Genomic DNA, 15,016 nt, shown 5'->3' with positions numbered 1-15,016 from the left:
TGGGTGAAAATGTTTTGTCCTCAAATCCCCCCTAAACCTCCTGCCCCTTACCTTAAATCTATGACCCCTGGTTATTGACACCTCCACGAAGGGAAAAAGTTTCTTCCTATCCACCCTATATGTGCCCCTCATAATTTTGTATACCTCAATCATGTCCCCCCTCAGCCTTCTTTGCTCTAAGGAAAACAACCCCAGCCTTTTCAGCCTTTCTTCAAAACTGAAATGCTCCAGCCCAGGCAACTTCCTGGTGAATCTCCCCTGCACCCTCTCTCCAGTGCAATCACATCTTTCCTATAGTGTAGCAACCAGAACTGTACGTAGTACTCCAGCTGTGGCCGAACTAGCGTTTTATACAGCTCCGTCATAACCTCCCTGCTCTTATATTCTATGCCTCGGCTAATAAAGGCAAGTATCCCCTATGCCTTCCTAACCACCTTATCTACCCGTGCTGCTGCCTTCAGTGATCTATGGACAAGTACACCAAGGTCCCTCTGACTATAATTTTTCCATGACAATGAGAATTTCGTAGCAACAAAGAGAAACTGAACATCAACTTTTAGGTCAGACACTTAGCACTTTCATTCTCAACCAAATAAACATGGTACAAAAACAGTTTGGATGCATTAAATTAAGTTATATGGACTAATATAGTTTAAGCTCCATTCTCAGTTGCCTGATAACGTAATAGTTAGTGTAAGTGTGTCCACATTCTGGTTTACTTGGTGGAGGCGTCTAGTGACAACAGCATTGTTAAGAGCCATTTCTAAATCTAAACTTAATCCTGACCGCTAACCCTTAACCAATAATCCTAACGCTTAAAACCCCAACCACTAACTCCTAAACCTAACACCCTAGTCTCAATTCCTAACCTTAACCACTAAGCTCTAACCATTGATCCTAACCTTAATTCCTAAATTGCAGATGTCAATAATGAAATGGTAGCATTTATTCTTATATTTTTCTTTTGTTTCACAGCGATGTGCATGTCAAATCAAGCATCTTTATCTTTTAAAACATACAATTACACATATTTAAAACTTTCTTGCCAGTTTCTCGATGTTTCTAACCGACCTGCAATCCACGTCGAAATGTTTTTGGGTGTTCCCTTTATGTGTCATCTAGGTCACCAAGGGCTAGAGCCCCACGGTTGAAGGGAAGTGTTGATACAAGAATAGTGGTTATGTAACATACGGTTTTAAGCGCCTGTAGAGGAGGAAAGAAAGGCCACAGAACACGAAATTCAACCAAATCCAGGTCCTTGATAAGAATTAGAGACTGGGAGGCAGTGCAGCGAATTTTGAGTCAATCGCTGAGGATGCAGGAGAAATGCTGTATTTGGCCGTCAGGAGGAACAAGGCAGGGAAAATCAGAGGGACAATCTGCCACAATAGTTTAAACAAAACAGAGAAAGCCCAAAACGTTATATTGAGATATGGTGTTAAAGATGTAAGAATGCATGCCTAAATAATGTCAAACTTTTGTTTTCCTTATATCCACTTCAGGATCACAATGACAGTGATTGAAGACCTCTCTGGAGTTGGAAGTTCTATTCAAGTTCTGGATGGAATTGATCCTGATGGAGTTGAGAGGTCAATTGGTAAAACTGTCCAAATTTTCAAAGGAGGAAGCCACGCTACTTGAAAGCAGCTTTAGCTTTTGAAATGTGTGATTTTCATGAAAACCAGGATGGTGCGGCCAACAATAAACTGAAAAAAAGAGTTCTAGAGCTGTGCAATAAGGCAAGTAAAGATGCCATGCTAAAAATTACATTGGCAATAATAGAGTTGCCCAGTTATTTTCACTTCAACTGATATCTTGAGAGTTAAGTTTCTTCCTTTAGAAAGTACAGTACATGTAAGGGAAAAAGGGTAGTTGCTGGAAGGGAGAAGGAAATTATTATTCTTGGAGAGCGAGGAAAACGAAAGATAATTTGTGGTGTTTTGTGCTACTTTTTTTGGTGATACTCCTCTGGCATTTACTTTTGAATTTGAACCTCAAGATGCGAATATGAGTCTGAGATTCGCTTTAAAATATGCATTTATTGTGTTGTTAGTATGTCAGAATAAATGTGTTTTCCATAAAAGTTATGCATATTACTCTCGTGTCATCGCGGATTTTTTAAGTCTACTATAGATCAACAGATTATTCTTTGTTTCTTCTTTGGCCTCCTTGTCTCGAGAGAAATGGGTAAGCGCCTGGAGTTGGTCAGTGGTGTGTGGAGCGGCGCCTGGAGTGGCTATAAAGGCCAATTCTATAGTGACAGGCTCTTCCACAGGTGCTGCAGAGAAATTTGTTTGTCGAGGCTGTTACACAGTTGGCTCTCTCCTTGCGCTTGTCTTTTTTCCTGCCAACTGCTAAGTCTCTTCGACTCGCCACAGTTTAGCCCCGCCTTTATGGCTGCCCGCCAGCTCTGGCGAACGCTGGCAACTGACTCCCACGACTTGTGATCAATGTCACAGGACTTCATGTCGCGTTTGCAGACGTCTTTAAAGCGGAGACATGGACGGCCGGTGGGTCTGATACCAGTGGCGAGCTCGCTGTACAATGTATCTTTGGGGATCCTGCCATCTTCCATGCGGCTCACATGGCCAAGCCATCTCAAGCGCCGCTGACTCAGTAGTGTGTATAAGCTGGGGATGCTGGCCGCCTCGAAGACTTCTGTGTTGGGGATACGGTCCTGCCACCTGATCTCCGGAGGCAGCGAAGATGGAATGAATTGAGACGTCGCTCTTGGCTGACGTACGTTGTCCAGGCCTCGCTGCCATAGAGCAAGGTACTGAAGACTAGTTTAAACTATGTTTATTCTGCATGTTTGAAACATTGAGTGTAACGTTTTGACGGAGAGAAGGCCAATTATCGCGCGATGTCATTTGACTCCGCCCCTCTTTCGTTGTTCAACCAGGTCCGCAACAATGGTATAAAGTGAAGTCGGCCGCAATGTACTCACTATTAATATATTTTGCCGGAATGTCAGGTAGAGGCAAAGGTGGCAAAGGGCTGGGTAAAGGGGGTGCTAAACGTCACCGTAAAGTGCTCCGAGATAATATCCAGGGTATCACCAAGCCTGCAATTCGGCGTTTGGCCCGTCGTGGGGGCGTTAAACGTATTTCTGGCCTCATCTACGAGGAAACTCGCGGGGTTTTAAAAGTTTTTTTGGAAAGTATCATCAGGGATTCGGTCACCTACACCGAACACGCGAAACGCAAGACAGTCACTGCCATGGACGTGATTTACGCTCTAAAGCGTCATGGACGAACCCTGTATGGATTCGGTGGTTGAAAACTGATGACCACAGCGGAAAGGCTCTTTTAAGAGCCATCAATTGTTAGAAAAGATGCATGCCTTACGGATTCGAGATCGCTTGATAACGGGAAACCCCAATGTAATATAAATCCAATTACTAAGTTGAATCCATGTGGCCAAGAATCATCTTCACTCCGGGTGGGATTAGAATAGCTAGCAAAATTGCATTCCACCGCAATCTAAACACATGGCCCAGCATATTCCTCACTACCATTTCCATCATGCTCGGAGCAGCATCAGGCATATCTAAAAATGAGGTGGCAACCTAATGAAGCTGCAACATGACTACTTGCATGTTAAACTGCAGAAGCAGCGTATAATAAGAGCTAAGTGATCCCACAAGCAATGCATTACATCAAAGCTACCACATCTGATGCACAAATAACTAACTGGAGGAATCCCCACAAACATTCTCATCAATGACTGAGGGGAGGTGGGGGGGCGGGGGGGGGGGGGGGTGAGGGGAGCCCAGCACGTCAGTGCAAAACAAGGTTGAAGCATTTGCAACAATCTTCAGCCAGAAGTGCCAAGTCGATGATCCATCTCGGCCTCCTGAAGTCGCCAGCATCACAGATGCCAGTCTTTAGCCAATTCGATTCACTCCACATGATATCAAGAAACAGTTGAAAGCACTGGACGCAGCTAGGGCTATGGACCCTGACAACATCCCTGAAGAATTGTGCTGCAGAACTAACGGTAAAGGCCTGCTACCCGACCTGAACCCAATGGGACCCGACGACATGTGTCGGGTTCGGGTCGGGTGTTGCACTTCCAGGTCCGACATTCGGGGTCGGGTCGGGTCGGGCCAGGTCGGACACGCTCCATCACAGGTAAGTGGCTCCCCTGTTAATGTAATTGTTTGACGAGAGAGGTGGTTTTGCACCAGCTATTTTAAGCTTGTGCAGATCAGCAACAGAGTGAAAAACGGACGGTAAGTTACCTGATGGTTGGATCGGGTCGGGTCAGGCGGGGGTAAGAATGGAAGGACTCGGGCCGGGTCGGGCTTGGGTCGGATGTGGTTTTATAGAGTCGGGGGGGTTTTATTTGCAGACCTGAGCATGCCTTTAACTAGCAGTGCCCCTCGCCACGCTGTTTCGGTAGAGCCCAGGCAGCAATGGAAGTGCTACACAAATCCGTCAGAGAATGCAGCTGCCAGGAGGTGAGAGAGAGGTCACTTTAAATACTAAGATTCAACTGCAGATTGGTGTATGCGAAGCTGAGGAGAATCGAGAAGTTGAGAGAAGCATTGACTGTTACACCACAATAGAATACAGACAAGAAAAATATACAACCGAGAGATAGTGGTTGGAGACTAGGTAAAAGGATTCATGGTTAGATACAGGTAGCTTCTGTCTAAGGGCGCAGGAGAAGAAGCTGAACATCCTGATGAAAAGTTAAGAGTCATAGAGAGGTACAGCACTGAAACAGGCCCTTCGGCCCACCGAGTCTGTGCCGACCATCAACCACCCATTTATACTAATCCTACAGTAATCCCACATTCCCCACCATTCTCCTACCACCTGCCTATACTCGGGGCAATTTACAATGGCCAATTTACCTATCAACCTGCAAGTCTGGCAGGTCATGTAAGGGTCATTGGAAAGTAAAATCGGCCGTTTTGTGCCCCGCCGAAGTTGAATTTCACAATAATTCTTGAAGTTAACACTAATTTATTAACAAGAAATGCTGGAAATACTCAGCAGGTCTGGCAGCATCTGTGGAGAGGAGAGTTAATGTTTCAGGTCAGTGACCCTCAGTTCTGATCTGAAATATTAACTGTTTCTCTCTCCGCAGATGCTGCCAGACCTGCTGAGTATTTCCAGCACTTTCTTGTTTTTATTTCAGATTTCCAGCATCCCGCAGTATTTTGCTTTTACTAACTTCTTGAGGCTGGGTAAAGGAAAGGGTAGTTGAATAGTCCAGACTCTGCGTTGCTGATGTGCAAAGCAACCCAAATGAGATGAATTACCCGGGGCTGATGCTAAACCGTAAACCGCAAAATCGACTCCCTTGCGGCAAAAGCCCGCCGTTAAAATCCCTCCTGATGTAAGGAACCTACCTGTGCTACTGAGACCAGACTTAACAGGAACCTCCCACGTCCCACAACGCGCTGGAACAACGGGTCCATCTGCAATAGCAAGGGCGACCCGGCTCCTGCAACCTCCCGGCGGAACAGGGGCGAAAGCAGCGGGTCGGCGCCGCATTCTGACCGGGGAAGCGCAAAAAAGGCGGGGGCGGGCCGGCTTCCCGGGCGGGTTTCGCCGTCCGGGCGGAACCCGCCGCCTGCTGGCAGCCGCCAGGCGCTGCCCGGGCGGCGGGTGGCAGCGCGGCGGGGGTGGGGGCGGGCGGCGGCGGCGCCGGCGCCCGATCTTGCGCGCGCGGCGCCCTCTTGGCGGCGGGGAGAAAGCACAAGGCGGGCGGGCCGGCGGGCGGGTTGCGTCTCCCGCGTCCGCACCGCGGCTTTAAGTAGCGCCGAGCCGGCGGCCGCCCTCCACATTGCAGCCCTGGCTGCCGGCGGGAGGAGAGGTGCGGAGCGATTGACTGAGCGACTGCCTAACCGCATGGTGGACCACGAGCCGGCGGGGATGGACCGACCCGCTCCGGTGGCCTCGTCGCCGCCGCCGGCCCCGCCCCCGCCCCCGCCCGATGAGGCCGAGGTGCTGGACATCGCGGTGGCGGTGAAGAAGAAGCGGCGGCCCTACCGCCACAAGAAGTTCGGCTGCACGGTGGCCGAGCAGATCATGAAGGCGGTGGCGGCCACCAAGGAGCGGCGCGGCCTGTCGGTGACCACCATGAAGAAGCTGCTGTCGGCCAGCGGCTACAGCCCGGAGCGCAACACGTCGCGGCTCGGCCGCACGGTCAAGAACCTGGCGCACCGGGGCTCGCTGCTGCAGACGGCCGGCAGCGGCGCTTCGGGCTCGGTCAGGCCGGGCGGCAACAACAAGCCGGAGAAGGCGGCCACCGAGGGGAAGGTGGCGGCGGCCTCTTTCTCGGGGGCCAGGAGGAACCGGCGCAGGAGGCTGTTGGTCAGGAGGCCGGCCAGGAAAGCCCTGGTGCGCCCCAAGCAGGCCAAAAGGTTCAGGAGGACGACGGGCAGGCGGGGGAGAAGCCCCGCTGCCTTCCGAAAGGACGCCAGGTTTAGGAAGGTGACCAAGCGGCCGACACGCACCACAACCACGACTGACTCCACCAAAACCCCCGACCCATCACCCAGACACTCAGCCGAGCGGAGGAACGGCTCGTCCCTGAGCCATTGATTCGTACTCAGGAGGCTGGAACAAGTCACACATTATGCTTACACGAGAAATCTTAAAAAAATAATGTACCAGACACGTGTTAAAAGAAAGTTTTTTGATTTTAATAAAAGGGGAAATTAAGGCATTTTATGAGCTCGTCTGTTGGTCCTTTAAATCACACGTGGAAACAAGTGAGCCTAGTGCAGCCCCTTTTTGGCCAGTTATTTATTAGGTTTCCTTTCTCGTCCTGCATTCACCGACCCTTTCATCAAAACCCCCATGGTCACGTAAATTAACCAAATACAAGTCCAATTATTTAGCTTCTAACCTGAGAAAAAAGGCTGCATTGAACTGGGTTTTTTTTTCTCCTAGTGACTATTCGGCAGGACTGATGATAAATCATCTGATTTTATTTGGTTCATTCACCCAGGACAGGTCTAGTGTCCCGTCGCATTAGATAAAGTTTCTAAGTCATTCCCAAGTTTTTTTTTCCTCCCATGCTTTGAGCGCTGCAGTTTCCTGACGGCTTAAAAAAATAACCCTTTCCCTCATTCACCCTGCTTTAAAACTTAATATCTTATAGACTTCGTAATTATAGTGATTTGCTGACATGCTGATGTCATTCGCCAGAATCAGGAGTAGGAAATCCATATAAATTAGATAGCTCCATGGATTTTGGATTGTGCTTCTGTACAGTAGATCAATTAAATCAAAACAAAAATCTAATTCGAAGATCATAAGTGGAAACAGCCACCCTTAAGCTGAGAAAAGGCCAATTTTGCCGTAAGTTTAACCTACACTGAGACAGTAACAGCTATCATGTGAACATTGGACAGGGAACTGTCGGGCGAGAACATGTCAGCATCTGCCCTTTCATTTTTTTCGGTCTCTTGGCCTTGTCATGTCTCCATTAGGTGGCAGGAACCGGTTATAAACTAAGGATGACTAAACCTCAAATAAAAGGCTATCCGTGTGAAAGACCACCTGGAGTCAGCCTCCCAAATATAAGGTCAAATTTCATGATTGATGTGAGGAATAAATAAGAGAAAGGTGATTCAAATTGGAGACCAGTCAAATGGTCCTATATTTTATCCATGCTCTGCATCTGTCCACTGCCACATCATTACACCCAGCAAAAACACATGGTTAGTGACTTAAGATGGTTTGTGTGTGACGCTGCCGTGTTGCAGTCATCAATATTCATCCCTCCTCCCCCCCACCTTGCAAAAGCCTAACCTGCCCTCGAGCATTAGGTCTCACCAGTCCAGTAACAGCACATCTGATGATCTTGTGCATGCCTCACTACTTCACTAGCACCATTAGAGACCGGGTGAAATTCAACTTCCGCCGGGGCGTAAAACAGGTGGTAGCGGGCCGCCCGTTTTGCGCCCCTGCCGAAATCAAATTTCACCGCCAGATATAATCACTCTCACTATTGGTAAATTTGCATAGTTACAATTCGTGGAGGGAAAGTTTCGCCTCTCCCTCATCCAAAAAAAAAATGATCATCAATCAAATAGGCAGCATGATCACTGGGTCTAAAGCACTTCCAAATGCATTGAAGTGCTCATTATGGTGGACGTCCTTGATCCCTGCTCTAAAGGTTTATTTTGCAAATAACATAATGAAGCCTTTGATAGTTAACTGGGTATTTTTGTCCACACCAAACTAGACTAGAATATGCAAATCTCAGTCAGATCCCCTGGCCAGCTTCACTTTTCTCTCCATTGATATGGGTCAAGTCTGTGACCATATCGTTCAAATGGTATCACGCTGAAACCATTGGTACCATTTTAAAATTTTTAGATGCCAACTGCAACAGCACAAACCAAATGAAGCCAGGATATTGCCAGTCCTCTTGGTAACTTACAATACCAGCAAAGACCTTTACCTACATAACGCTATTTATTGATGTATATAAGGGGAACGTAGACATGCATATGAGAGAGAAGGGAATTGAGGGTGACGATGATGAATTTAGATGAGGAAAGATGGCAGGAGGCTCGAGAGGAGCATGAACGCCGGCAGCGACGGGTTGGGCCGAATGGCCTGTTACTGTGTCGTATATCTTATGTAATCCTATGTAACGTGGCCACGGTGATCAAGTTGGCAAGGAAACCCACAAATATCGAGCAAAGCCTGGAAATATAATTGTCTCCAGACATGGGTCGACTGACATCAAGCCCAGCCTTATAAAAGAAATCAGCTGAGACTTTTCATCTCAAGACGTAGCACTGAGAAATATCCTGGGATAGGTTAGTCTTTGATACTGAGGCTGTGAAGACAATTGATTAAAATGGTCACTATGAGTGTCATTTAAGGGCAACATCTCTGCATTTCCTAGTCTTGCATCTTTCACGTTTAGGTTCAAAGACGGTGTCTAGAGCGGTTACAATATGTTATGCTGCAAAATGTTTCATGAATTCGAGTTGTGTAGACTTTAGGGTTAGGGTTCTATTGGAGAACGATGTCCCGGACACCTTAGACCGTCAGAGAGAAGATTTCTTTTTCAAAAATTGACCTAGGTTTTTATCTGCATTTTTGCCTCGTCCAGGAGACCATATAGCTTCCAGTTGGGGTGGAGTTTGCTTTGTGTAATGCATAAGATATTAGAATTGAGTGAGACAGGCTGGATAGACTAGGGGGTCTTTTCTTGCCACTGTTTGTATGCCCCTCAATCCATCCACTCCCAGAAGCAGAGGAAGGAGTGTCAGGAGTTATTGGATTAAAGACTAAAACTTATTTAATCGAGCATTTTGTTTCCAGCATGGATATATCAGGTCTATATTTCAACAACAAGGCACACCTAACCTCCCTGTCGGCTATTCTTCCCTCTCCATTTGGTTTTTGGCAGTTCAAATCTAACTTGAAGGGCAGGTGAAAAACAATAACAGGCCTTACTGTCTTAATACAGCAGGAGTCTTCCGGTAGCTTTATTTCTACGTATATGTGTATATAGCTCTAGTCTGACATTAGTCTGATTTAGTTTCAGATGTCCTTGCCTAGTAGCTACCAGAAGTGACTTTTTTGACCTTTGGAGATTTATCCTGTTTGCTTCTTTGGAGTCTGCAACATGGAGAATACGGAACTCCTACATAAGCTGTTATTCCCCCTGTTCCCATTTCACAGTCACGTTTAAAGTGTATCAGGCATACTCATTAAATAAACATTCTTCCAATATCGAAACATCATAGAAACAGATTCTATTTACCTTGACTGTGAGACAAGCAACTCGATTCTTTGCATATGTTTAGTCTCATAAGAGTTTCGTTGTTTTTTTTTTAAACTAAGAGGTCTGTTTGTGTTTATGACTGAGGAAATGGTGTGAACAGTGACTGCAGAGACGTGTTGTGGTATTTGAAGTGCAGGCTGCAAGACAATTTGTATCCAAGCAACCAGAAAGTTTTAAGACTATCTTGTGACTAGGTTGTTGTTGAAAATTTAGTTTCACTTTTGGGTTGTTCAGTTACTGCTGGAGATTGGCCAGGAATACAGCCCAGAAAACTCTTCTGAAAAATAATTCCTGTATCAAGTAAAATTCTAATTTATTCATGAGGTTTATAGACCTTTGAAGAAGTTGCAAATCTATTGAATGTGAGCTAAAACTCTTGGTGCTGTGTCTACCTGAAGAGAAAGGAAAAGACCCAGAGAAAGAGGAGTTGCTGCTCTTTGTGGAGAAAGGCTCCTTTGCTGACAGGAAGCCTGCATTGTTGAAGGTAGCAAAATTCCTATTGTCTCTAGTCACTGGAAATTCTCTGCCTCAAGTGTGAGTCCTGTGGCCTTTTGTAATTCCTGAAATCTCAAGAAAGTTTCTACTGTAACACTGCTACTTTAAAATTGAAATAGATCTGATGCTGAAAGATCTGTGTGATGCCTACTGCAGAGGAATTGCTTTGAATACCTTTGAATATCCATTACAGACTGTTTATCAAAATTGCCTGGAGAGACTTTGAGTGGCATCTAACTATTCGACTCTGGGACACCTCACTGATCCAGAAATATCCTACCAGAAGCTACAACCCAGTTATTTTATTATTCCTAAGGAGCCATTGTAAAATCAATATATCTATTTTCCCCCATTAACCATTGGTAATTGAACGTCTGCATGTTCATGAGGGTTAGGAAGACTAAGGATTTATAGAATCTTTTCATACATTTGTATTTATCTCATTTTCATTAAAAATTGGTTTATTAATAAATAGTTAATTTTGCTGTTGTTTAAAGGAATGTGGTTTGGTGTGATGTATTCTGTAGGATAAATAAAGTGTTTAGGTTTGTCTAATTTCCGGTAGGTGGGGACATTTACTAATATGCTGTGGCCTGTGGAGTAGTGGGACTGAATTAACAGTGCATTACTCCTGCCTTGGTCGTAATAGTAGCTACAGATCTACATTCACCTTGTTCAGTTTGCTTACAAGAGGCTTATCAGTCATGGATGAAAACTTCCTGAAGACCACTTTGATGCTAAAGGATGTGTTGAGTGGTTTAGGTGCGTGCAATCTAAACAGTAATATGTCACAATTATGAGGAATAATATAGTTTGGTAATGCATCAATATGGTAAAAGAGTGACAAGAAAGTAAAGGACAGAGTGAATCCACATAGATAATGTTCAAAGAGAGTTTTTTTTTCAAGACTAACCCAAAAATCGTTACCAAGGCCTTCTTTTCTGCTATGTCTTTCATCAGTACCTCTGTGTTCACCAGTCTCCTTTTAGATCTAATTTATACATGTCCTTAACTGTTTAAGACCATTGCCTCTTTTGGGGAATGTAGCCCAAGTTTCTTTCTCAGTTTCCCAAATGTCTCCAGAAGATTTGCCTTGTCATTAATGAAATAGCACTACATAATAATGGATAGTTCACATAAGAAGCTTGTTCAATGCCTCTGTCAAGGCTCCTTTGTACTTTGTAGCCCTGTAGATCGATCTTTTTTCTACGTCATCCTGTAAAGGTTGTCACTAAACTTATAACAGAGTAGTGACACATGTGGACCTGATTTGCTCCTACTTGCAGCAAAATCCATTGCATTTTCAAACTAAATAGTTGCAAATTCGAAACAATCTGATTTAAAAAGCATATTAAAATTGAACTAAACCTGGATTGTCCTTAGCAACTTGTTATGAAAACTAACACCTGATCTCTACATTAAGAGAAAGCTCCAAGAGAGAATATTAACACCTAGTGCAAGCCTAGCAAAGCAAAGCACCCATACAAATAATGGCTATTCCAGTTGGGGTCACCAGTGTTGACCTACTTTAGTTGTGGTTAAGATGATTAGTTGCATGCTTAATGATAAACAAATTGACCATCTGGAAGTATGTGGGAGTTATTGAATGCTCTAATCATAGAATCATTGAATGGCTACAGCACAGAAGGAGGCCCTTTGGCCTGATGTATCCATGCTGGCCCTGTGCAAGAGCAACTCGCTTAGGTCCACTCCCCTGCCTTTACCCCATAGCCCTGAAATTGTTTTCTCTTCAGATAATTATCCAATTCCCTTTTGAAAGCCATGATTGAATGTCAAATACTAACCATTCACTGCATAAAAAAGATATTTCTCTTGTTGATTTTCCTCTTGTTGCTGTTGCTTCTTTGGCCTTGCTCATGGCTCTTATTCACAATAACACTTGTCATGCCATAATGAATCAGCAAGGGTGGCATACGCGACTGGAGAAATATAACGATCTTGAGCTTCATTGACAATTTGTAGAGACAGCCAGCATTGAAAGGACCAACAAAGTCATGTCTCTAGCCAGAGGAAAATGGGATACTTGTGTTTATTGCTCTGTGTGGCCACTTCAAAAGACATTGCATGTATCTGGACCTGATCAAACATAATAAAAGGATTATGTTACAACTATAATGGGTTTACCATCTTTGAATTGTCTTCCAACACCACCGTGAGGGCATTAAATTATTCAATACAGAAGAATAAAAAGGACCAGTAACAGTTGCATTCCAACATCTCACCAAGCAATTGGGGTTTCCCCACAATATATCGAAGAACAAAGAACAAAGAAAATGACAGCACAGGAACAGGCCCTTCGGCCCTCCAAGCCTGCGCCGATCCAGATCCTCTATCTCAACCTGTTGCCTATTTTCTAAGGGTCTGTATCTCTTTGTTTCCTGCCCATTCATGTATCTGTCTAGATACATCTTAAAAGACGCTATCGTGCCCGCGTCTACCACCTCCGCTGGCAACGCGTTCCAGGCACCCACCACCCTCTGCGTAAAGAACTTTCCATGCATATCCCCCCTAAACTTTTCCCCTCTCACTTTGAACTCATGACCCCTAGTAATTGAATCCCCCACTCTGGGAAAAAGCTTCTTGCTATCCACCCTGTCTATACCTCTCATGATTTTGTACACCTCAATCAGGTCCCCCCTCAACCTCCGTCTTTCTAATGAAAATAATCCTAATCTACTCAACCTCTCTTCATAGCTAGCGCCCTCCATATCCTGGTGAACCTCCTCTGCACCCTCTCCAAAGCATCTACATCCTTTTGGTAATGTGGCGACCAGAACTGCACGCAGTATTCCAAGTGTGGCCGAACCAAAGTCTTATACAACTGTAACATGACCTGCCAACTCTTGTACTCAATACCCCGTCCAATGAAGGAAAGCATGCCGTATGCCTTCTTGACCACTCTATTGACCTGCGTTGCCACCTTCAGGGAACAATGGACCTGAACACCCAAATCACTCTGTACATCAATTTTCCCCAGGACTTTTCCATTTACTGTATAGTTCACTCTTGAATTGGATCTTCCAAAATGCATCACCTCGCATTTGCCCTGATTGAACTCCATCTGCCATTTCTCTGCCCAACTCTCCAGTCTATCTATATTCTGCTGTATTCTCTGACAGTCCCCTTCACTATCTGCTACTCCACCAATCTTAGTGTCGTCTGTAAACTTGCTGATCAGACCACCTATATTTTCCTCCAAATCATTTATGTATATCACAAACAACAGTGGTCCCAGCACGGATTCCTGTGGAACACCACTGGTCACACGTCTCTATTTTGAGAAACTCCCTTCCACTACTACTCTCTGTCTCCTGTTGCCCAGCCAGTTCTTTATCCATCTAGCTAGTACACCCTGGACCCCATGCGACTTCACTTTCTCCACCAGCCTACCATGGGGAACCTTATTAAACGCCTTACTGAAGTCCATGTATATGACATCTACAGCCCTTCCCTCATCAATCAACTTTATCACTTCCTCAAAGAATTCTATTAAGTTGGTAAGACATGACCTTCCCTGCACAAAACCATGTTGCCTATCACTGATAAGCCCATTTTCTTCCAAATGGGAATAGATCCTATCCCTCAGTATCTTCTCCAGCAGCTTCCCTACCACTGACTTCAGGCTCACCGGTCTATAATTACCTGGATTTTCCCTGCTACCCTTCTTAAACAAGGGGACAACATTAGCAATTCTCCAGTCCTCCGGGACCTCACCCGTGTTTAAGGATGCTGCAAAGATATCTGTTAAGGCCCCAGCTATTTCCTCTCTCGCTTCCCACAGTAACCTGGGATAGATCCCATCCGGACCTGGGGACTTGTCCACCTTAATGTCTTTTAGAATACCCAACACTTCCTCCCTCCTTATGCCGACTTGACCTAGAGTAATCAAACATCTGTCCCTAACCTCAACATCTGTCATGTCCCTCTCCTCGGTGAATACCGATGCAAAGTACTCGTTTAAAATCTCACCCATTTTCTCTGACTTCACGCATAACTTTCCTCCTTTGTCCTTGAGTGGGCCAATCCTTTCTCTAGTTACCCTCTTGCTCCTTATATATGAATAAAAGGCTTTGGGATTTTCCTTAACCCTGTTTGCTAAAGATATTTCATGACCCCTTTTAGCCCTCTTGATTCCTGATTTTAGATTGGTCCTACATTCCCGATATTCTTTCAAAGCTTCGTCTTTCTTCAGCCTCCTAGACCTTATGTATGCTTTCTTTTTCCTCTTAGCTGGTCTCACAATTTCACCTGCCATCCATGGTTCCCTAATCTTGCCATTTCTATCCCTCATTTTCACAGGAACATCTGCAGCCGATCTGAGACATCCCTGACCCGTGCACCTGGGAGGCAACATACCATTCGGGAGTCTCGTTTTCGACCACAGAACCGCCTATCTACTCCCCTTACAATCGAATCCCCGATGACTATAGCCCTTCCACTCTTTTTCCCGCCCTTCCGAACAGCAGAGCCAGCCACAGTGCCATGAACCTGGCTTCTGCTGCCTTGCCTTGGTGAGCCATCTCCCTCAACAGTATCCAAAACGGTATCAAAAACAAGAAATGCTGGAATCACTCAGCAGGTCTGGCAGCATCTGTGGAAAGAGAAGCAGAGTTAACGTTTCGGGTCAGTGACCCTTCTTCGGAACGGTATACCTGTTTTGGAGGGAGATAGATGTTGTACGTTGTAGTTCTGATATTCTCCCAAGAACTCCAAAAAGTTCCAGCGATGC

At 45.4% G+C, this 15,016-nt stretch overlaps 2 protein-coding genes across 2 annotated transcripts; both read left to right on the top strand.

The window, feature by feature from the left end:
- Nucleotides 1-2,967: 2,967 nt before the first annotated feature.
- On the top strand, nucleotides 2,968-3,279 carry LOC137345933 (histone H4-like). Its single transcript, XM_068009177.1, has one exon. The coding sequence runs from the start codon at nucleotides 2,968-2,970 to the stop codon at nucleotides 3,277-3,279; it is 312 nt and encodes a 103-aa protein (XP_067865278.1).
- Nucleotides 3,280-5,864: 2,585 nt separating this feature from the next.
- Nucleotides 5,865-6,560, top strand: LOC137345686 (histone H1-like). The gene has a single exon (XM_068008951.1). The coding sequence runs from the start codon at nucleotides 5,865-5,867 to the stop codon at nucleotides 6,558-6,560; it is 696 nt and encodes a 231-aa protein (XP_067865052.1).
- The last annotated feature ends 8,456 nt before the right edge of the window (nucleotides 6,561-15,016 follow it).

The sequence above is a fragment of the Heterodontus francisci genome, chromosome 29 (assembly GCF_036365525.1).
Source record: "Heterodontus francisci isolate sHetFra1 chromosome 29, sHetFra1.hap1, whole genome shotgun sequence".
NCBI lineage: Eukaryota > Metazoa > Chordata > Chondrichthyes > Heterodontiformes > Heterodontidae > Heterodontus > Heterodontus francisci.
The sequence above is the reverse complement of the archived record's forward strand: the minus strand, read 5'-3'. Positions and strand labels throughout refer to the sequence as shown.

What these genes read in the sequence shown, in the direction of transcription:
- LOC137345933 (XM_068009177.1), top strand. Translation starts at nt 2,968, where the DNA reads ATGTCAGGTAGAGGCAAAGGTGGCAAAGGGCTGGGTAAAGGGGGTGCT.
- LOC137345686 (XM_068008951.1), top strand. Translation starts at nt 5,865, where the DNA reads ATGGTGGACCACGAGCCGGCGGGGATGGACCGACCCGCTCCGGTGGCC.